This window comes from Lactuca saligna, chromosome 2, assembly GCF_052625555.1.
Source record: "Lactuca saligna cultivar CGN05327 chromosome 2, ASM5262555v1, whole genome shotgun sequence".
NCBI lineage: Eukaryota > Viridiplantae > Streptophyta > Magnoliopsida > Asterales > Asteraceae > Lactuca > Lactuca saligna.
In genome coordinates, this window is record NC_136418.1 from 169,391,065 (window position 1) to 169,414,740 (window position 23,676).

At 30.6% G+C, this 23,676-nt stretch overlaps 2 protein-coding genes across 2 annotated transcripts; both read left to right on the forward strand.

Annotated features, from left to right (window-relative positions):
* The first annotated feature begins 391 nt into the window (after positions 1-391).
* On the forward strand, positions 392-4,165 carry PRR7 (pseudo-response regulator 7). The gene is made up of 10 exons (XM_078978743.1): positions 392-1,469; positions 1,661-1,780; positions 1,864-2,025; positions 2,145-2,278; positions 2,373-2,519; positions 2,573-2,820; positions 2,918-3,007; positions 3,080-3,227; positions 3,359-3,847; positions 3,938-4,165. Exons 1-10 carry the CDS (start codon positions 1,244-1,246, stop codon positions 4,043-4,045), a joined length of 1,872 nt encoding a protein of 623 aa, XP_078834869.1. The 5' UTR covers positions 392-1,243; the 3' UTR covers positions 4,046-4,165.
* A 5,370-nt stretch (positions 4,166-9,535) lies between these two features.
* TTG2 (WRKY family transcription factor family protein) lies at positions 9,536-11,838 on the forward strand. The gene is made up of 5 exons (XM_078981619.1): positions 9,536-9,790; positions 10,235-10,625; positions 10,713-11,221; positions 11,304-11,447; positions 11,585-11,838. The coding sequence occupies exons 2-5, from the start codon at positions 10,341-10,343 to the stop codon at positions 11,718-11,720; spliced, it is 1,074 nt and encodes a 357-aa protein (XP_078837745.1). The 5' UTR covers positions 9,536-9,790; positions 10,235-10,340; the 3' UTR covers positions 11,721-11,838.
* The last annotated feature ends 11,838 nt before the right edge of the window (positions 11,839-23,676 follow it).

Below are 23,676 nucleotides of genomic sequence, written 5' to 3' on the forward strand. Positions count from 1 at the left end.
TACTTTTTTCTTCAAGATGAAACTCATCATGCTTCAAAAATAGGGTGGCAAGATGAGAAAGTCTAAAGTTAAGGGGGGTGATTTTTTATATGTACCGCAAAGTTTCCAATCAGAGAAGATCTTTTTAGAGCCAAGCAACAGCTACGTGTCACCACTATCCATGGCCCGAGTGATTTGGTTTGAATCCATTTGGACCGCTCCACTTTCCTTCTTAGTTTTTGTCCAACTAGCCTTCCACATCACCACACAACCTTTCCACGTACATTATAGATCGGACGTGTATCCCCATGAACCTAAACTTTGTCCACGTAATTTGACATGTAGGATCTCATAAAATCTTCTTAGGTAGTCCTTGGATTTATCCAAATTCAAGTCATCAGCCCCCATGATTTCTAAACCAGTCAATCTGATTTCCCCTTACCAGATTTTTTCTTTGTATTCTTGTTTCGAAACCCTATTTTTTAACTTGCTAATTTTGTTTTGTTATTGTAATTCTGGTTGCTCTGGATCTTGAGTTACAAGGAATTCGATTCGTTTAGCCAAAGCTTTTTACGGTAACTCTTAAACACTTGTTTTTTTACCTGTATGTTTAATTTTAGTTGAAGATTAGCTTCGATTCGCGAAATATCTGCAGCTATTAACACTTAATTAGTAAAATATGTCCGATTAAGAGAATTTTTCGAGTTTGTCTTGCTTTTGTAGTTTCGATTGGAGTGGTTATCCAAAAAGGTCATGTTTTCAAGTGGAAAACTTCATATGGATTCTGCTAGTTTTTAGTCTATCAATCTCGGAATTGTATTGTTAAAAGGCTTAAGATTTGTATTACAATTTGAGTTGAAAACTAGCGTAGTTTACATCAAACACCAAAGTGTCTATATTTGCCACTGAACGAGTATTTGGTAAAGTTTTGCTAATCTGTTGTTTTGTTGTTTGTAACAGGGATGAATAGTGCGTATAGAAATTCACTCTTGCAGGTATAGAAGAGTTTGGCTCAGTTTTGGTATATTCCTTGATCATAAGCTATGTCCATGGTGTTGTTAGTTTTATATTCTCTCTTTGGGTATCTGCTTTTGATTTAGGGCAGAAGGTTTTGTATTTGACCTTTGAAGGGATTTGATAACTTGATGTGCCAGCTATGTGTTGCATATTTTCTTGCATTAAGAAGTTTTAACAAGTACCAAGATAGTTCTCCAACCTTTCTCATCATTGATGTTTTTGAATATCATTAGCAGGAAGTGTTTTAATGAGCAACAACCAAGGAGGGAGCAAGGGTCAACAGGTGAATAATTGTGTGAAATCTGAGTATCAGGGAGATGTGAATAGATCTGTGAGTATAGGACCAGGTTCACAGGGATATGATGAGTCAAGAACTAGTAGAATTGATGAAAATGTTCAAGATAGATGCAATCAGGTAGCAGTGGAAGTGAATCCCAATGCTCCTCCTCAAGCACCTCCACAACAGCTTCAAGGTTCATTGGTCCACTAGGAGAGGTTTCTACATGTTAGATCCATTAAGGTCATGTTGGTTGAAGATGATGATTGTACACGTCACATTGTAACTGCATTGCTTTGCAACTATAATTATGAAGGTTAGCTAAAATTTTAACCATATGTTCCATATAATAAGCTCCTCCTCAAGCACCTCCACAACAGCTTCAAGGTTCATTGGTCCACTGGGAGAGGTTTCTACATGTTAGATCCATTAAGGTCATGTTGGTTGAAGATGATGATTGTACACGTCACATTGTAACTGCATTGCTTCGCAACTGTAATTATGAAGGTTAGCTAAAATTTTAACCATATGTTCCATATAATAAGCACCTAACACATATTTTCTATCTTTTTTCTTTCTCTTTTTGGAAGTTATTCAAGCTGCCAATGGACTTCAAGCCTGGAAGATCTTGGAAAATCTATCCAATCACATTGACATTGTTTTAACTGAAGTAGTCATGCCTTGTCTTTCAGGAATCGGTCTTTTCTGCAAGATTATGAGCCACAAGACACGCAAGAATATCCCTGTGATCAGTAAGTACTTATGTTATCCTTTCTATAAAACAAAACTAGCAGCATAATTTGTCTGTCTTTCAAAAGCTTTTTACCACATTGATGGTATTAACCACCATGCATAATGAGATTGTGTGCAGTGATGTCTTCTCATGATTCAATGGGTTTGGTTTTTAAGTGTTTATCAAAAGGTGCAGTAGACTTTTTAGTGAAGCCTATTCGGAAAAATGAGCTTAAAAACCTTTGGCAACACGTGTGGAGGAGGTGTCACAGTGTAAGTCATTTATACCAAGTTTAATCCTCCTGCAATAATGTTTCATCATATGATTATTTCAATTTATTGGAAATATATTTCCTGTTTCCATCAGTCAAGTGGTAGTGGAAGTGAAAGTGGTACACAAGCTCAAAAATCTGTAAACTCAAAAAGCAATGTAAGGTATGATAACAGTAGCAAAGATGGGGATGACAACAATGAAAACACAAGTGGTGGTAGTGATGATGGTAGTGGCACTCAGGTAATTATTGCAACTTTTTTTTTCAGAAAGATTAATTTAGACATGAGATGCAGAGTTCTTGGACAAAACATGGTATTGAACGTGAAAGCCCGGAATCAGCAATTCCATCCAACCAAATATATGAGCATCCAGACAGCACTTGTGGCATAGTTATCCGTTCTCTACAAACTCAACCAATAAGAGACATCAATAATCACAAACCACAACCCTATACAGGTATTCATATGAAGTTGATCCATTTTTACTATTTCCATGACAAGTTTCTTGTTTCTCATATACCGATGAAAATACCAAAGAGATTGCAATAAGCATGGAAAATGTGAAAACTGAAAAGATTATGAATGCCAATGGAATCCATGATTCCAATGGAGTAGAAACTGAAGATCTTGGCACAAAAGGGCACGTCCTCCATCTAACAGTGACGAGGAAGAAGTTCAAAATGGTTGCTGCAATATATTGCGACATTCAGAGCTTTCAGCCTTCACATGGTCAAAACCTAAGAAAAGGGCAGTATTGTAATTTGATAAGATATGAGTAATAAGCTACTGAATATGTTACAGGTATAAAACAACCTCAAATGCTATAAAATGTACTCCTGGAATCATTGCTAGTTGTTCTCAACCTGATAATAGATCCAACTTGGTGAAGAAAGAATCCAAACGTGATGTTCATTCAGAAGGATATCTTATTTATCAAGGCTCAAGTGAGGTTCGTATGAGTAAATTTCAGATAGTTTGTTAGAAATCATGTTTGGTTGCCATGAAGGAATGGAATTGGTCCTAGATATATTATAGTTAAAAGTTGGTATAAAAAACTGATCTAAATTTTACTCTGTTCAGCAAGTGATACCAAATGACATGACACCTGGCAATGTGGTCCGTGATCAAGAGCTTCACATTCATCAGCATCACCATGTCCATCATTACCATAACATAGAAACAGATGAGCCGTTGCCAATGTCAAATGATGATGATGAGGATGATTTTGGTCGAACACAATTGGCTGCAGATGCCCCACATTGTGGGTCATCAAATATCATGGGTGGTGGTAATGGTAAAGCAGAAGCAAAAGCAGAAGCAGAAGCTAACCTACAAAATTACAGTTTAAACAAAAGTGCATCAGGCAGCAGACATGGAAGCAACGTGCCAAATGATGTGAATTTTGAAGTTGCAAAATTAGAAAATAATGTTTGTTTACGTGACAAAAATAAAATAACAGATCATCACAATCACAATCACAATCACAATGACAATGACATATCTGCACAGAGAAAAGCAGCATTGACGAAGTTTCGCCAAAAAAGAGAACTCAGATGCTTTCAGAAGAAGGTAATTAATTCATTTTGCATAATCAAATAAAATCAACATCTCCGTAATCATAAAATTTCATTTTTTATTTTATTTTTTATTTTTTTCCAGGTGAGATATCAAAACAGAAAGAGATTGGCAGAACAAAGGCCACGTGTACGAGGACAATTTGTGAATGGAAAAAGTCGCGACAATTCAACTAATGCAGCTGATGGCTAGCTAGCTATCAGGTTGCTTGGTGTCAAGACTTGATGTTAAATACTTAGAAACTTAAAAACATAATAAACCTTTATAACTTGGTTTGCAGATTTACTGATATGTGTATGATTTAATATATATATATATATATATGGCAATTTTAGTATTCTCGAGAGAAATACCAATGTACTCCCATTGATGTATCTATTATAACATCATACTTTTTATTTTGAAAAATATACTTGGTTATAACTATGTTAATGTCATCTTAGTTTCAATACTTGTGATCCTTGTGTGTTTTTTGTCATTAAACTTTTAAAAACGAGGTCAATGAAGCTATTATTGAAAATCTGAAACAATGCTTTTGTGGCAATAAATATGGCCACGTGAAGCCACGTAGGAAATTAGCAATAAAGTCATCCAAATTTGTTCTTCACTAGTAAACATGATGAACACCAAGTGTTGTTGGTGTTTGTGTGTGTTAGAGAGATTGGTCTTAAAATTTGGCGATCAACACAAATTGATTTTCAAAGACACACATACGCAAAATCGATTTTCTGATCTATTCCAAAAGCACAAATAGAAACGATTAGCAAACCTAAACTTGACCACTAAAACAAAGTCAAACCACCTTTTCGTCCACCAAAACCCAAATCTTCAAAAACGAACACCAAACCAAGATCTACAAACTCACGTAAACCTTATGTTTTATTGTACTAAAACATAAATTGTTGGGTATGAAGAAAAATTGTTTAGGTAAGAATCACTTCCTCTTATATTATTTTCTTCTACGTATTAGATCTACGTATCTCATAACCCATTTAATAAAAATGCATTAACACATAATCCGTCACCATCATCGTCATCATACAAGTAATATGCAACATGAATGATGTTGGGTTCCATATGAATGAATTTCAAAAATTGTAGAAGGTGGTTGGATAGAATTCAATGTCATATTAACTGGAAACTTTAATAATAACGGATTAAAATTCAATGCAAATATCATTAATATGAATAAAAATTACAAACAGTTTAAATGACGGACATATTTGAACTTTTTTTCTTCCATATAAACATTCTAGGACTTGTATCTCCAAAACAAAGTTAGTAGCACCGCAATTTACCTGAGAATAAGTTTAAAAATACAAATAAAGGATATAATAATTGCATAAAACACCATCCATCTAGACCAAAATTTATGAACTAAAAAATAACTATTTTTTCTTGATATACTTGATTTTTAGAAAGATGTCCAACTTTAACTAACTAAATAAAATGTGTAATACTTAGTATATACAAAAAAGAAGTAACATCAAAAAGAAAAATAAATTATTTGTCACATCATTTACTTTTTAAAGACAAGTGCTGATGAATCTTTGGCGACAAAAATATATATTAGACAAAACTTTATAAATGGTCCTTGTGGTTTCATAAAATTTGAAGTTTCGTCTTTAACTTTAAAAAACCTCATAGATGGTCCCTATAGTTTCAAATATTTTAATGTCTAGTCCTTATGGCTCACTTCGTCAGTGTTTCCCTGTTAAGTAAATGACATTTTCGTCATTTGACTACCCAAAGACCATTTATGAGGTTTTTTATTATTTTTTTTGAAAAAAAAATGAAATTTAATATGCAAGGGGTCTCTCTCTCTCTCTCTCTCTCTCTCTCTCTCTCTCTCTCTCTCTCTCTCTCTCTCTCTCTCTCTCTCCTGTACATCTTCTTCCTAAAAAGAATACACCTTTTTCTTGATTTGGGTTTTTTAAGTTCCGCAACTTCAAAATCAAGCCTAGACTGAAACAAATCTAAATCAACCTTTACCCTACATTCTCGTGGACCATAGCCTCCTCCAACTGAGTTTAGTCATCGCCCTTTGACTTAAGGGTCCGATTTTGGTTTTGAATCCACCACAACCTTTATGGTTTTTAGGGTTTCGATGGCCTCCTCACAAATTCCTCTAATATTTTTTTTTGTCTATCTACCATTGAATCCATATATAGAATCCAGACATCGATTTGTTTCTCTGACATCGATTTTAGGCTCAACTGGAGCTGGGAAAAGAATTAGAGAGAGTTTGATGGCTTAGAATATACACACAAATCCAAATCACATGAACATGATTTTGGAATTGATTAAAGATGATGGAAATGTGGGGGCTGGTTCATCCCAAGGACATGATTTTGAAGTCTGTGGGTCAATCCAAGTTGCAGGAAAATGCTCGAACCAGTTGTGGTTTGGAATATATTTTCGTTCCAACATTACACTTAGGTAGACACTGGCTTCATCGTAACTTGCATTTTTGATGGGTATCATTCGTGTAATGCCCCGAATTTTAACCAAAAATTATCAATTAAAACATTAGGTATTTATTCAAATCACATCTACGATCTTAAAACATTTATCAAAGTATCATTTAAAAGTTATCATTGCACAAGTCCCCCATTGATGCGATGCAATCGAGTCGTACCCTTTCTGTATTATAAGAAAACCTGAAATATGTAAACCACAAATCGCAAACATAAAGGTTAGTGAGTTCCCTAAAATACCACACATAACACAACACAAATAAACAACTATGAGTTATCAGTAACCCTGGGGACTATCAACAGTCCCAGTGGGTAAACAACACGTCCGGTGGGTTATCAACAACCCTGGAGACTACCCGAAGTCTAAATGGGCAAACAGCACGCCCGATGAGTTATCAACAACCTTGGTGACTACTCGAAGTCTCAGTACATAGTAACACATATCACAATAACAACAATCAAGACCCAGTTGGTCGGTATATATATATATATATATATTATCACACAGACTCATACAAACATGCAAGAGTCACAAAGACGACTAGCATCCTACATACACAATTTAGTGAACCGACATTGGTGCCTTCGAGTCACAAGCATATGGAGGAGACTCACCTCAAACTGCTGAAACAACCAGATAAATGCTCGGACTACTGATCTGGGAAACCTTCACACATAATATCATAAAAGAATATTCTAAATAATAATCAGGACATAAACCATAACCGGGCCCTACCCAAAGACACACAAAAGCCTAAAGTGGCCCAAAACTCAGAAGTCAATAGTATCGGTCCATAAACGGGGATTACTATGCTTACGCGGGGCGTACTGCTCGAACTAGCATGATCGAGGGTCATTCCTGGCTATGCGGGGCGTAGCCAGGAGTATGCCCAGTGTACACGGCCTGACCCTAAACTCTTAAGTAAAATGTATTATTCCTTTAAGACACTTATTCCAACCCCATATCTGACCTCTAAAGAAAGTCTTAATCCATAAAGTCTTTGACTTTAAACTTTGCAATGGCTAAAAAGGGCTCAATCCTTAAGACCCTAACTTTTACAACACTCAAGGTCACTTAACTCATGCATGGGCCAAAGGAAACGATCAAACAACCATTTTTATGGACCAATGCATCCTAAAACACCTAAAATGACAAGTAATAAGCTCTGGAGTGCTCCAACTCACAAAGATCCAAACTTTGGGACAAAGAACTCATAAATAACCATCAAATGAGATCTAGAAAGAATATCAGCAAGGCATGGGCTTTATACCTTCAAAAGATGCACAAAGTAAAGGAGTTTCTGTATCCACAAGCTTGCATGCAACACCACCTTCTTCAATGACCTTCTTCCTCAACAAGAATGCACAAAAATTACCAAAAAGGATCTAAGATCTTCAATCTCAATGCTAGGGTTTGATATTAGAGCTGAAAAGGAGTCGAGGCTGATCATAGGAGGTCTAAGGGTGTGATATATAATGTGTTTAAATAGGGGTGAAACCTAAAAAATTAGGGTTTCACATCTACTCGGTCGTGTACGCCCGACGTACTCCCTCGTACGACCTACATATGCTGCCTCGCCCCAACTCACTTAATGGCTTACGCCCAACGTACATGCCACTTACATCCAGTGTACGCGACTTAGCCCAAAATCCTTAAAACTTCAGACGACCATAACTTCTTCATTCTGATTCCGTTTTCGATGATCCTTATATCTACATAAAGGTATTGAGAAGCTCCACAACCCTATCTAATAAAACACATTAAAATAAAATCATTAATTGAAAAAGAAGTTTGAAACATGACTTTTCCCAATTTATCCCTTGACTCCAAGGCATAAACCGAGGTCTTGGATCACATAATCTACATTACCCACATCTAAATGGGTCAAAATCTCTCTTTCCCCAAAGCCCAAAGCCTTATGATACTTGATCATCGGGTTATGACCTTGAATTATGAAATGACTCGAAACAGGGTGTTACAATAGGATTATGGAGGTGTGGACAAATTTACATTAACAATAAAAGTGTAACCTAGAGAATAAGAATATTTTATCAAATAGTTGTAGAATTTAGTAAATAATTCATATATAGCTTGAGTAAAACTGTTGAACTTGATTCATTATTAGCAAAAATTGATCCACCGACACCTTGACGTTCATAAAAAGATACCACCAAATCAGAGATGAATTCATTTGGAAGACTAACATCAAGTAATAGATCAAAATCTGGGTAAAACTGGAACTGGCCTTACATTTTTAGGCATTGAAGAGCATGAGAGCTTTTTGAAGTGCAATAGTGTAATTATTAGGAGGAGATGGGTGTTTGTGATGCCTAGGCATAGTTTTGATGATCAAAGTGACGAATTCGATGATGAAACTGACTACTAGAATCAATCCAACCGTTCAAATGAAGATCTTACGGTAGATAATGATACAACCCATATCTACATACTCCTTATTTTGTTCTCCGGGACCCAACAACCAGCTCTGTTGCGTTTCATTTAATGGCCATGACAATGCCACCCTATCAAAGCCGTTTAAGTTCCTACTTCGTTCATCGTCTGTTGCTGAATCCACGTTGGGTATCTTCAATGGCCCATCCTATGGATCTCTCCCGTACATATTTGTAAATTGAATTCGATTCAATTAAAACATGAAACAAAGCTTTGAATCTTGACCTGATTTGGAATTTGAGGTTCGATTGATAACGAGATGCAAAACCTAGATGAAATCAAGCTTGTGGAAATGTGAATTTACGTGGGGGTTGCTTGAAATAGCAAAGGATGCTCTCTTTCTATGTATGAGAGAGAGACCCTTACATATTAACTTTCATTTAAAAAAAATAGAAAACCTTATTTACTGGGTAGTAAAATGATGAAAATGTCATTTAATTGACGAACGAATACCGACAAAGTGAGTCATAAGGACTAAACATTAAAATTTTTGAAACTACAGTGAACATTCATGATTTTTTTTAAATTTATGGACGAAACTTTAGATTTTATGAATTCATATGGACCATTTATTAAGTTATATCTATCTATTATCTAAAACTTTTCCAACTATTACATCCATACATGTCACGTCAAGAAGATGACTCGGACCAAATTGTGATATCTATCAAAATCAAAGATGAAGACACAGTTTTGTATACTTTTCAAAAACCATGTTCTCTCAATTTTATTATTCTTTTTAAATATAAATAAATCGTAATTAAAATAAATTACTATTATTAATATTAATAATAACTGAAACGATTGACGTGGCAGAGGCTTCTTCATATCTTTGCAGAATAGAAACGAAGACAGGTAGCTGAAACGACGGTTAGTTGGCTTAACACACAGTCGTATCAACAAACAACTGGCCTCTTCTCAATTCTACCCTTCAATCAAAACCTGAAAGAAGCTCATCTTCACATCTTTTTGAGATTTGGGAACCCACAAATTCTCTCAACAACAAAGGTATACACTATTCTTCATAATCCCCAACTTTATTTCTGTTAAGTTTTCTCAACTGCATAACTTTATCCATGTGAAATTCTTCTCGATAACAAAAGCCCTAATTCCTCTGTTTCTTCGTAGCGAAAATGCAATATAAGTTTCGAAATTAGACGCACGATGCTTATGTTATAATGTAAAGCTAGAGTAATGTGCGCGTATTAATTACTATTTGTATTCATGTAGTTGAGCGAATTATTAGTTACAATGTAATTTCTTGTTACTTTTTCCTTCATCTGCTTCTGCTTTCTGTGGTCCCAGATGAATGTGAACGGACAATATATACTCCGTCTGTAAATAGAAGCTCTGATTAGATTTACTCTATTCTATCGATTTCTATACTTGAAAATGTAACTTTAATCAAGTTTCGTTACTCAAACTTTGTGTATTTTGGTCGTTTATTGATAGGGAAATATTTGAAGAACTAGAGACATCAAACACCAGGAGATGGTGAGAGTCCGATATCCTTTTCTAATCTAATCAAGAAACTCTGATTAGATTCATTAGTAAAAAAATGGAGGTTAAAGAGGCGAAAAGGACAATCATAGCAAAACCAATTGCTTCAAGACCTACCATTTCCAACTTCGGATCCTTCTCTGACATCCTTCCTGGCGCCATTAACATTTCACCCTCAACAGAACCCACAGTCACTGCCATCAGACCAAAAACAGTGAGGTTCAAGCCTGTTATGAGCTCTCCAAATGTTAAGATCTTGAAATCAGATCACGCATCTCCCTTTCTATATAAACCCTTGGCAAAGACAGTATCAAGAACAACCATTAGTCTCTTGGCAAACATGGTCAGTATTTGTCTAAAACTAACTGAAAGTCTGAAACGTATGATTCATAGTTATAGTTATCTAAAACATCTCTCTTTAATGTTATAGGGAACTTGTAATACAAGCCATGAACAAGCAGCAACTCAAAATCTCGAATCAATGAATCCTCCAAAACTGAAATCAGATGATAAAAGATTGCAGTCACACACAAACAACTCTGATCGACCTTCTTATGATGGATATAATTGGAGGAAATATGGTCAAAAGCAAGTCAAAGGAAGTGAGTTTCCAAGAAGTTACTACAAGTGCACACACCCGAATTGTGTGGTGAAAAAGAAGGTTGAAAGATCCATAAATGGTGAAATAGCTGAAACTGTTTATAAAGGTGAACATAATCATACAAAGCCCAGGCTTCCTAGGCGCCATGCTTTTGATGGAACTATCAAAGATTCAAGCTCTCAATTGCCAAGTAATCAACTCAAGAATGATAATAAGCTGAATGAAGTTGTTGGATCATCTTCACGTTTGACCAATTTGGTCAAAGTCCATGAAGAATTTGATGCTAGTTGTATGCCAACTCTTGATGATGAACATGAACCCATCACAGTTAAAAGAAGGTAACAATTTGGTCAAAGTCAAAGTCAAGCTCATATGATCATTCATGTTGTTGTTTTCAAGTTTAAAGTTTGTGTTTTGCAGGAAAATTATAAATGAAAGATATGGAGAAGGTTTAAAAGAGGGTGGAGTTGTTGTTCATGATGGGATTGATTCAGAGGCAATTGCTGATGGTTTTAGATGGAGAAAATATGGGCAGAAAGTTGTGAAGGGCAATCCTTATCCCAGGTTAAATAATATAAAATTATATTAAAATATATATATATATATATATATATATATATATATATATATATATATATATATATATATTTGTTATATTTAAAATTTGGATATTAAGTCTGATATGAGAAGATATTGTGCAGAAGTTATTATAGATGCACAGGAGTTAAGTGCGATGTGAGGAAACATGTGGAAAGAGCATCAGATGATCCAAATGTTTTTATTACAACTTATGAAGGCAAACATAACCATGAAATGCCAATGAAGAAACTAAATTAACTGATGAATAATCAAGGTATAAATCATCCTTGAATTTCAAAATGTTTAATCTTAGATGAAGGTAGTTGTTAAGGAATTCAAGATTTTTAGATCAATAAAGATGGAAAATTTTTAATTATTGATATCGGATATCACATGTTATTGTTTTTTAAGTTGTGTTTGATAAATTAGCTAAAAAACTAATTTTTGGTTGATAAACTAACCGATGAATAACAGCCTTTGGTAAAAAAGTAATTGATAAGCTAGATGACAAGTGTAAAATAAAATAAAAGACATTTAGATATATAATTAAAAAATTAGCATATAAGAGTATATACTGAAAAGTTATGGAAAAAGCTCAATGAGTTTATCAAATAAGATATATTTTTTAAAAAGCTACCTTATAGCCTAATAAGCTATTTTGTTAGTTTCACCAATAAATTCAAAAAATAAATTAGTTTATGCGCGTCAAACACTGTATTGATCGCAAAGTCGAATATTGGGAGTTACGTAAAAATGAGAAGTTAACTAAAACAGGTTATCATAATCTGTAATTTTCATTTTATGTGGATGAGATTCTTTAACACAATGATTTATGGGTTCTCTATGTATGTTTCCTATTTTTGTTAGATTAATCATGTTTATATTCTCCTAAAAGTAAAGGGTTGTTAGTTGTTTGTATGAAAAGAAAACCTGGTATAATGTTTTCAAGATGGGCTGTTGACGAAATTGTCATGGGCTTTTCATAACAAATAAATGATCAGTTTTGAGGAAATAGATAAAACGTATACGAAGAAACGTTGTATTCTGCAAAATTATTTAATTTTAGACAAAAAAAAAATATATATCTTATAAATATAGTGGTCCTTGATATTATGTTTATATGATTCACCCAAAATTATTGTTGCAAACTTTCTTATGTATTTTTCTTTAATATTTTATCAAGGTGGATATTTAATTAATAAACAAAACACTAAATACGCAAAACTAATATTTCTCTATGCTAAAAAAGGCAACATTTTCTTTTTAATAAAATTCGCCTGTTCAAAACACAAATAAGGCGACTTTTAGTTTCAAAATAATATAACGTTTTCAACTTTAAAAGACTCATAATAAAATTAACTTGTGATTATTGTTAATCTTAGAAAACGTTGTGAAATTATTCGAAAGTTTTTCTTAGTTTATGATTAAAACTATTTAAATACTTAAGTATTTGTATTAAGAGATAACAATTTATTTAAGTAACGAAGTCGTATGTTCTCAACTTCTCATTATATTATGTAAATAGATTTTGCAAACTTACAAAATCATGTTTCAACTTGTTAATAGATATTTTTGTGAATTTATGGAGCAAATTGATGTTCTTGACAATTTATGTTGCATAATTTGGTAATGTGTTAATTAACAACTAACGGCTTCAGGATTATCAAAATTAAATTAATAAAAAATCAATTCAATCGCATAGTTGTTAAAAATGAATAAATTCGTTTCCTAGATAAATCATGAACTTTAATATTTAATATTGGAAAGTGATTCGTACATAACAATTTTTTTTTTTCATATATTATACAAAAACAATTTATAAAATAAACTTTTTAAAGCAACTTTAATATTAGGAATTAAAAGTTAGTTTTCTAGAAAAATAAAGGAGGCAATCAATGTTCTATGGAATTGCCGACTCGTGACCGCCAAATGTCATACCACCACGTAAATCATTTTAAAGTCAAATTGAATCTTTTGATTTGACTTTTCCCGTAATAACCGTTTGATCAACAATTTATATATAAGAAAAAGAAAAATCAGATTATATATATATATATATATATATACACACGGTTTAAAACCCGTGGAAACCACGGTTAAGAAAGAAAAACAATATATATAATTCAAAATCTTAAGGACTAATCAAATATTTAAAAAAATTATTCACTATAACGATAGAAACTTTGTCAGTTAGTTTATAATTTTGTATTAAAATAAATATATACACCGTTATGAATATCCAATTTACGTTTTGCAAGTGTCGATATTTCATTAAAGCACGAGTTTGTATGATACAATATATATATATATATATATATATATATATATATATATATATATATATATATATATATTTTGATGTATTTTGTGGAATCTATTATTTAATACTATTATTTAACAGATTCCACAAAATACGTCAGTATACAAAAATATATATCGTATCACACAAAATCGTACTTTTTGTATAGTGACGTATTTGAAAGTTTAGTTTGATGTATTTTTGTATACTGATGTATTTTAGGGATATTGATTGAAATTTTTGTTTATCTAAAAACTCTAAAAATATATAATGAAAAATAAAACCAAGAAACCTGCGTAATTTATTTTATTTTTATTTTTTTCTTGCAATATGATGTATTAAAACTCTAGAAAATATATAATGAAAAATAATTGCTTAAACTTGTGTTGGTTGTGTTGGTTTGGTCAAGTTATAGAAGCACAATCTAAATACCCAAATACACAATTTGGTAGTCATAACTCATAAGTAGGCGAGTTTCTCAATTACAAATTATATATGTGTATTTGATATTAGGATCCAATAGGATTTAATAATATAAAGAATAAAAAAGCTCAATTACGTCTTTTTTAGGCACGTTGATACAAAAATATTAAAATTCTTAGAGTCTAGATGCCAAAAATTTGTTTCAAAAAATAATAAATGAGGTGGTTACATCCTTTGTTACACTCTTACGAATATTATTCTGGACTTCTAGAACTCAATAAAAAGTTGGTAACAAACTAAAATATGGTTATAAAAATAAAAATAAAAAATGATTTTGATTATAAAATAGATAAAAAAAAAATCATCTCATCAAAAAGAATAAATCATTACCGTTTTGCATGAAATGTCAAAGTACTTTTCGTATTCTACCAAAATAGGCAATATACTTGTTTAGCAACATGAAATATAGTTGACAAAGTAAACTAATATTAAAACTTTAGAAAACATAAAAACAATCATAGAAATATGAAAATCATTGCAACCACCAATACCATGATGCACATAAGCATATATATGACGCTTGTCCTCTAAACCACAACCTCCTTGTTTTTTCACAACTTACCATCTGGTCAACTCTGTCACGTCGTCAATCTGTTTGACATTAGAAGTAAAACCAGACAAAATGCAAATTAGAAACAAAATTTGGTAATTGATAATAAAACAAACAGACAAATTGACAATTTCATGACATGAGATGCTATAACAACCAACTTTTTAAGGTTAATTTTTATTTTTAGAATGACAATAAGTTATAAAAAAACCTCCCATATTCAAATAGGAGACAAGCTCTCATATTCAAACAACACCAATAAGAGCTCCTAAAACTAAACACAGTAAGACAAAACAAACCCCCTAGTGTAAAATGGACGAAACAATTAGACCAAAGATGAAAGTCTAGAAATTAGAGCACCATCGAATGAATTTTTTGTGAGGATTAAACATACCGACAAATCTCCAAAAAATAGAAACATCTATAAAAAGCTTGGCCATGATATCTAAAAGTAACTGGGTATATTAATTCCATAAAAAGGACCTCCTTTTTGACCATCCTGATGCTCAAAAAATATTTAAAAATAAGTCCAGATGAGACTTCAAATAGTCATATCCATCTAAACTATTCATTAAATATAACCAAAGGTATCAATAAAGATAATCAAAAAATATTTATTTTTCTTTGGAAATTGTCATTTGTAAGGTCAGTTTTTGTCCCACCCATTTTGTCAGAACTTAAGATCTAACAGAAATAACCATCATAGACACATGTATAAATTAAGAGACACAGATGATGAAAACATGAGAGTTAATCAATGGTAGCAGTCTTGAACTCGGGAAAATGAATTAAGAGACACAAATCATGAAAATATGAGAGTTAATCTATGGTAGCAGTCTTGAACTCGGGAAAATGAAAGCATAGTTTAATGCTGCTTATAGACTTAAACCTCGATAACACAAGTGAGCAAGAAATTCCTTACTAAATAAATAGTTACTTGATAAGGAACATTCTTTTCATCTCATCCATTAGTTTTCTGAACACATGCTACTTTGCTATTCTTGGAATTAAGCATTCCTCATCATATACAATAGCTACATTGAAATAAAGAAATAAATTATTTTGTTGTACAGAGAAACCCCTAAGTTTTCATCTTTCTAACTCAATGAAATCAATGTAGATGAATTGCTTTCCGCTCAATAAAATCAAATTTAAAAAATTTAAAACAGAGTAAACTACACTCACTAAAATTAGAAGAGAATGATTTGCTTATGCTGTTGATCTTCAAGATCAGATTAGCTTTTCAAATCATAATTTTATCACTGAACAATACATATAATGTATAAATGTTCTTAAAATGGACAAATCCTATTACCCATCTCGTTGTTTCCCATTGTACAGATTAATCAAAAAACTGATTATAAATTTACAATAGACAGATGAGATGATGATTTATATATTCTTTAAGAATCAAATTTTGATACCTTTGTATACGGCCTTTTAACACACATATTTCCCAACGAAGTTATTTCAAATACGATGCATACTTGACAATCGATTCAGTGAATTCACCCACCGAACCTATACGTCATTAAAAGAACAGTAAAATCGCAAACCCAAAATCTTGGAATTTCATTGACTTATATTCAATGATTAAAGCAATAGGAATATAGAATCAAAAAACTAAATAAGAATGGAACTTTATTATGTAAAACACATCTACACCAAAAGAAAAAGTAGGAAAAAATATAACAAATGAAACACACTTCAATCGATCTCAATTAGACTCTCTGTAACCATTCAGTGATACCAAAAACCGAAACCTTTAATTGGATTTTATATGACCATTCACCCAGAAAAAAAAAACAAACTTTGGTGCAATCAGTTCTTGTGGGAGTTAGATATCCAGACGAACCTTTACTCCTTGTGTAAACTTGCAAAAAAGGTGAAAAAAAGTTGCGACTACCTGAGCTATTTGGGTTGAGAAAGATCGAAACCTGTAGATATAGAGAAAGGGAGAGGAAATAGCCGATGGTGCTTGTGGAGGAGAAGGCAGCGACCATCAAAAGCAATAACTGGCACAATAGCTCCCGATTTAGATAGAAACCTGGTGGATTTGAAAGGGATTGCAGAGATTTTTGGGTGAGCATTCGATTTTGATCGATAGACATCGAAGAGAATCAAACCTTGGAATGTGATTAGGTTTTCATGTGTGAGTAATTGTGGAGATATTAGGGAACCATTTTAAAGTAGCGAATCTATGATTAATGATTGCTGTAAAATCGGAAACTGTTTAAAATACATTAATGGATAATCAATACAAGGATTTGAATATCTTTTTTGAATTCAAAATAGAGTTTAATTTTTTTTGCAGATCATGATCCTTTGAGCAGTTTCGGAATTTCACTTAGACATTTGAGCGGGAAAAATTGATTGGGGAAGGCTAATAGATTGACACGTGGCAATTTTATACTTATTTATTAGATTAGGGGATATATATATATATATATATATATATATATATATATATATATATATATATATATATATATATATTACTATCTTATAAAAGAAATCTCACTATTTCTAAAAATAAATTGAATATAATAATATTATTTTTTAAAACGTTCAAATCATTAAGCTAATAGTACAAGTAGTCATCAATAAAATAATATTAAATTTTAACCTGTGTTTTGCATCCTTATATTTCTCAACAAATTCTATCTTCTTCCATGAATTTCGGATAATTCAAAATTTGAAACCATCAAAAAATACATGTTGATTCAAATATCCTTTCTACAAAGACTCTTTCTTAACAAATTTTTATTTTAATCCTTATTTGTAATTGATTTCATCATTTTTAACTTTTTGTATTTTTATCTTATAAATATATTGAGTGAAGGCTTTATTATATCAGGTTTGTTCCTAAAAAGGTTTTTACTATGTTTCTTTAATGTGTTGGCTTTGCAGGTTCAAAGAACTCAACCAAGATGACCAGTTAGAGCATTGTATTATCATTAGTTTGTATATTTTAGCATCTTATTTTTGCAATAAATAACGGTTAAACACAAGATTTGACATGATTAAGGTAGTTTGTATATTTTTCATCTTGTTTAGTAAAAAATGAAACCTTTTTCATCATTGGTTCTTATAATATCAAGTTTCATCACATGGATTTCCTGATTACGGTGATTATTATCCTTATTATAAGGTTCTATATAGATTTTGTTCAATATTTTAAGGTTTCGAGAACCTAAATCAATATGAATCCTTGAATTACATACCATCGTTGAAAATGTTTTAATTTGTGAGCAAACTTGGTTTAAAATCACAATGAACAAGTTGACACTTGAGTATTTTGGCCTTCTCAAATGCCTATTTATCGATTTTTGAATCACAACACCTGATATTCTAAAGGTTTATTTTTATAAACTATTATTTATATATTTTAGCATTTTACTTAGTAGGACATTAAATTAATAAAGGAATTAAGGAAAAGGGAAAAAAAAAGGACGATAAACAGTACAAGTGGTTTGGTATGTATAAATGGAAGTAATAACCATTTACGGGGTGTTTGGCAAAAATGTTTATTGCTTATTAGTTTATTAGCTTATAAGTTAATAAATAAGTGCAGGGTAACTTATGAAAAAATGATGTATTAGAGGTTCTCCACCGGAATAAGTTATTTTAATCAAAACACTTTTTTAACTTATAGTGATGTGGAACCTAATAAGTTGTTTTAAAAAAAAAAAGCTTAGCCAAACACTCCCTTGATATGGTATGGTAATGCTCTTGAAAAATAGATGTCATTTAATAATTATTTCTCGAAGTGAACGCAAAATGGTTTTAACTTTAAAGAGATCAAATTATTCGCCGTCCGCCGCTTTGCGCGGGTAGACGGCTAGTGTGTGTGTGTATATATATATATATATATATATATATATATATATATATATATATATAAAGAGGTGGGTTCAATTGAGAAAATAAAAAAGGTTGAGAATGAGGGATTCATATTCTCAGCTACTCATTTTATTCAAGCATAAAAAGACACGGTAGCAAACTTGTAAATATGAGAACAACCTTTAATATTAAATACGTATCTGTAGTTCAAACCCATTCATCGTCTGCAGCAAAGGAGACCAAGGTGAATATTCTCTGGTGCTCGTCTTCGTCTGATTAAGGGGGAGAAGCACGGAGGTTCGTCGCCCGACTCGCAAACCGAGATGGTCTCCGTGGTTTTGACTAGACCAAGAGGTGTTTGGTTTTGCTAGGAGATTGCGGTCGGAAAGAAGCCAAAAGCGAGGGTTTGGTTTTTCTAGGAGATTGGGTCGGATGTCCGTTGCCTCTCATTTGCTTCCTGCCGGTGAGAAATGAAGAGAGAGGGAGGCGAAGGAAGATGGCATCGGTGTTAGTGGGTCAACGAGCCAAGGCATAAAGGGAAACCGAGGTTCCAATCGACGTAAATAGTCTAGAAGATGGTGGCTTTTGGCTGTGGTAATCGACGGGAAGTGTTGAAGGATCTCGATGGGGCAGTTGTTACTTCAATTGGTACAATCCTCTTCTCGTTTCTTTTATTTTGATTGTAAATCAATTAGGTGAGTGTTTGGGTGATCGATGTTCAACGGGTGAGTAGATGGGGGAAAAGGATTTGTTCAGGTTTGGTGAATATACTATGTAATATTCATAAGTGAATGCATCGTCTAATATTTAAATATTAATATACTATGTTTATTATATGTTATATTCATATATGAATGATACTTAAATTGTAAAAAAAAAAAAAAAAAAAATTAATCATAGTTTTTATTCATAACTGAATAACGAATGTACTGTAGTAAAAACTTGATTTATTTTTATTCACTTATGATTAACGATAACTGAAAATAATTTAAAAAAAATTTAATTTTATCTTAAAACTATATCAATATGGATGTCTATTTGTAGAGAATAAAAAATCATGAATTTTGGTATATTTAAAATCATTTTTCGATAAAAATAGCTTCTTAAAAATAAAAAAAAAACGAAAAAAATATGTTTTTGTATATATTAAGGTAATGATTAACATAGTTTAAGAAAACATGTTTTGTTGGAAAACACATGTCTATTTATTTCCCATTTCTGCTGGTACGACGGAGGCTTTTGTGACAAAAATAAATGAATGATTGATAATGATTCTCCCATTCTCAACATTTTTTTTTTCTCAATTGAACCCTCCTATACATACATATATATATATATATATATATATATATATATATATATATATATATCATACATACTTATAAAGCTAACATTTTTTCTTGAATCTCATGCATTTGAAACCCTCATTCTTTTTTCCTTTCACCACATTAATTTAAAACTCCCATGACTTTTCAATTTCTGTATAATAATAATTATAATTTGGTAACTAGGTTAAATAAATATCAAATATAAAGTGTATTCATATATAAACTAAATTTCAATATTAAAATAATATCTTTAATTCTACTTATAAAATCATATTTTTTAACTTTTAACATATTATACTTAATTTATTAGTTTTAATATATTGTTGGATGTAAACCATTATCATTTTAAAGGTATAATTTTTGAGCAATTTGTATAAAATAGTTAAATTATTAATTAAAAATATAACATTGTATGCTCAATTTAAACATAAATTTTATTTAACTTAAACAACCCAAAGATTATTTTATGAATAGTTAAAAGTGATAAATTGTAGTGTCTTTCTAATAAAGATTGTAAGTTGCTTAATAAGGTAAAATAAATATCAAACCTAAAGTGTAATCATAAATAGACTAAATTTCAATTTTAAAATAATATATTTACTTCTATTTATAAAGTTATATCTTTAAATTTTAACACATTATACTACCATTTGGTTGCATGTAGCCATTATCAGTTTAAAGCTACAATTTTTGAACAGTTTGAACAAAATACTTAAATTGTTAATTTAAATATAACATTACAGTGTCAACTTAAATATAAATTTCAGTTCCACTAAGAAAACCAAACAATATTTTGTAAATAGATAAAAGTGATAAATTATAGTTATTAATGCAAAAACTAAACTGTAATATCAGTTTAACTAAAATATTTCCTAAATATATTTATATAATTGTTAAAATTTTTAAAATAAGTAGCTTAAAATAACTTATAATAACAATAGTTAAAAATAACTCTATATAAATGATTATATTGTTACCTTTAAAATCAAAAAATAATGTTTGATGTTTTAAATAATTATAATGGTAGAAATTAAAACATTAAGCAAATAAATCTTAAAAAATTAGTTAAAAATAACAACTATAAATAATATTAAACCACATATAATATTTAATTTTATTGATGTGTAACTTGCGAGTAGAAGTCATTTAAACGATCGAGATTATGATGTTATAATAGATTTATATATTATCATATAATTCAAAATAATCAATATATTATATCAAATTAATATGCGAATTATTATATCAGATTTAACAACAACGTTAGTATTATATTTTAAAAAATATATATTTGTACAGACTTCAACTATATAGGTGTTTCTGCGCGTTACAATGTCAACTCAAATATAAATTTCAGTTCCATTTAAAAAAACTAAAGGATATTTTGTAAATAGTTAAAAGTGATAAATCGTAGTGATAAAAGCAAAAACTAAATTGTAATCTCAATTTAACTAAAATATTTCTTAAAAATATTTTTATAATCGTTAAGAGTTTCCAAATAAGTAGCTTAAAAATAACTTACAATAACAATAGTTAAAAACAACTTTATATAAATGATTATATTGTTAACTTTAAAATAAAAAAACAATGTTTGATGTTTTAAATAATTATACTAGAAATTAAAGCATTAAGCAAATAAATTTTAAAAAATTAATTAACAATAAAAACAACTATAAATAACATCAAATCATATATTATATTTAATTTTATTCATGTGTAACTCGCGGGTAGAAGTCATTCAAACGATTGAGATTATGAAGTTATAATAAATATATATTATCATATAATTCAAAATAAACAATATATTATATCAATTTAGTATATACAAATTATTATATCAAATTTAACAACAACATTATTGTTATATTTAAAAAATCATATATTTGTAAAGACTTCAACTATATAGGTGTTTCTGCGCAACGCGCGGACATTCACCTAGTGTGTATATATATATATATATATATATATATATATATATATATATATTGCACGTAACATTTACAAATGTTTAGGAGTTTTTAGCTTTTAGTGTTTGACAAAACACTTTATTTTGAATAAAAAGTCTTGCTTGACATTATAAGCTTCTAATGTTTAGTTTAAATAAAACGTTCTAAATCCAAAAGTTACCTCATGTAACGTTTAACACTACCAGTTAGTTTTGTTGAACATACTTTTATTTATCCTTACACTCATAAGATCAAAGATAAATTCAAAATAATTAGTTTTTATTTTTCAAATTTTATAGGTAAAAATGATGTTTTTGTAGATAATATATTCAAAATTTTAAAACTTTTTAAAATGATGTAGTTTTGGTGGCTATTTTGGTAAATTTTTATATTTATAACATGACTTATCTTTTTCTCTTTATTTATCTAATATAGGTTCAATTGTGTGTGTTTGAAATTTTACTTTAGGACATGTTAGTTTTGAAAGTTGTATGATGTAAAGCGAAAAAATAAAAGATTTGCTTTCACTAAAAATGTAGAGGTCTATATTTAATATAATGTCATTACAACAAATTCACCTATAGTATGGCGCTTGTATACCATGATACAAAATGTTGAAGCTATTCTTCGAGACTGTCAAACCTTGCTATGTTCGGATGTTACCTTCAGCGTATCAAGAAAACACAAAAGCAAAACACACATAACAAGAGGTCTCAGCTGAAATTAATGAGTCTAATTCTTATGACATAAATGTTGTATTTGTAAACAAATAAATGTAATTGATATTATAGGCATACGTGATTAACAAAAACTAATCACAAACATTAGTCAACTTGGATTTGTGTATGTTTAAAAATTGAATTTGCAAAAACACCCTTGAAAGTATTTGGCTAATCAAGGGTGCATTCCTGTCAGTAGTTCGTGTTCACACATAAATTTATCGTTTTGAAGCCATTTTGATTCACATTTACGCAAAAGAAAAAATAGCATTGACAATACAAGTCCTACAATACTAAAGAGTCTTTCTATGAATATCTCCCGTCCTATTCATTTCCCAATCTATGTGGGATAACATACAACTCAATAAACCTCATTGACCAATTCATCTAACTATCTCGTTTTAATAATTAATTTCTCATTATCTACAATCCATTTTGGACGTATAATATACCAAAACGGAGGTGTCACGAATGACAACACAAATATATAACTATTTATCCATTTTAATAATGTAGTAGGTACTTAATTTATGTTAAAAAAACAAAAAAAAACCCTATTTTTATAACACTTTATCTACATAAAACTTATCATCAAAAACATTTCAAGATAACTTTTATAATTTTATAAACAACAATTTCTTATTTTTAACTTTTTATAAAACCATCTCCAATGGTTAACATCTCAAAAGTTTTTTACTATTGCCATATTATATTTGCATTAACTTTTATTTGATAAAGACTTTTGAGAAATTAAAAATTATCCTATATTTTATTCTTACTATCTTCTTACCCATATTAAATGCTGATAAGTGGATTAAAAAATTATTAATTTTATTAAATGTGTAATTAAATATGACACGTGTGAACATTTGATAAGGTAGGAAGATAAATAAGAATAAAATATAGGATAATATTTAATTTTCTCAAAACTTTTATCAAATAGCTTCTCTCATAGTTAAATCTTTCAAAGAGTGTTTTTTTTTTTTTTTTAATATTAATTAATTTATCTGTTATCTATCTTAGTACTTATTAGACCATTCATACCA

Coding starts and splice junctions, on each gene's coding strand:
- PRR7 (XM_078978743.1), top strand. CDS start 1,244: ATGAGCAACAACCAAGGAGGGAGCAAGGGTCAACAGGTGAATAATTGT. Junction 2,279..2,372: donor TGTGGAGGAGGTGTCACAGT/GTAAGTCATTTA, acceptor TGTTTCCATCAG/TCAAGTGGTAGTGGAAGTGA. Junction 3,008..3,079: donor GAGCTTTCAGCCTTCACATG/GTCAAAACCTAA, acceptor AATATGTTACAG/GTATAAAACAACCTCAAATG.
- TTG2 (XM_078981619.1), top strand. CDS start 10,341: ATGGAGGTTAAAGAGGCGAAAAGGACAATCATAGCAAAACCAATTGCT. Junction 11,222..11,303: donor CCCATCACAGTTAAAAGAAG/GTAACAATTTGG, acceptor TGTGTTTTGCAG/GAAAATTATAAATGAAAGAT. Junction 11,448..11,584: donor AAGGGCAATCCTTATCCCAG/GTTAAATAATAT, acceptor GATATTGTGCAG/AAGTTATTATAGATGCACAG.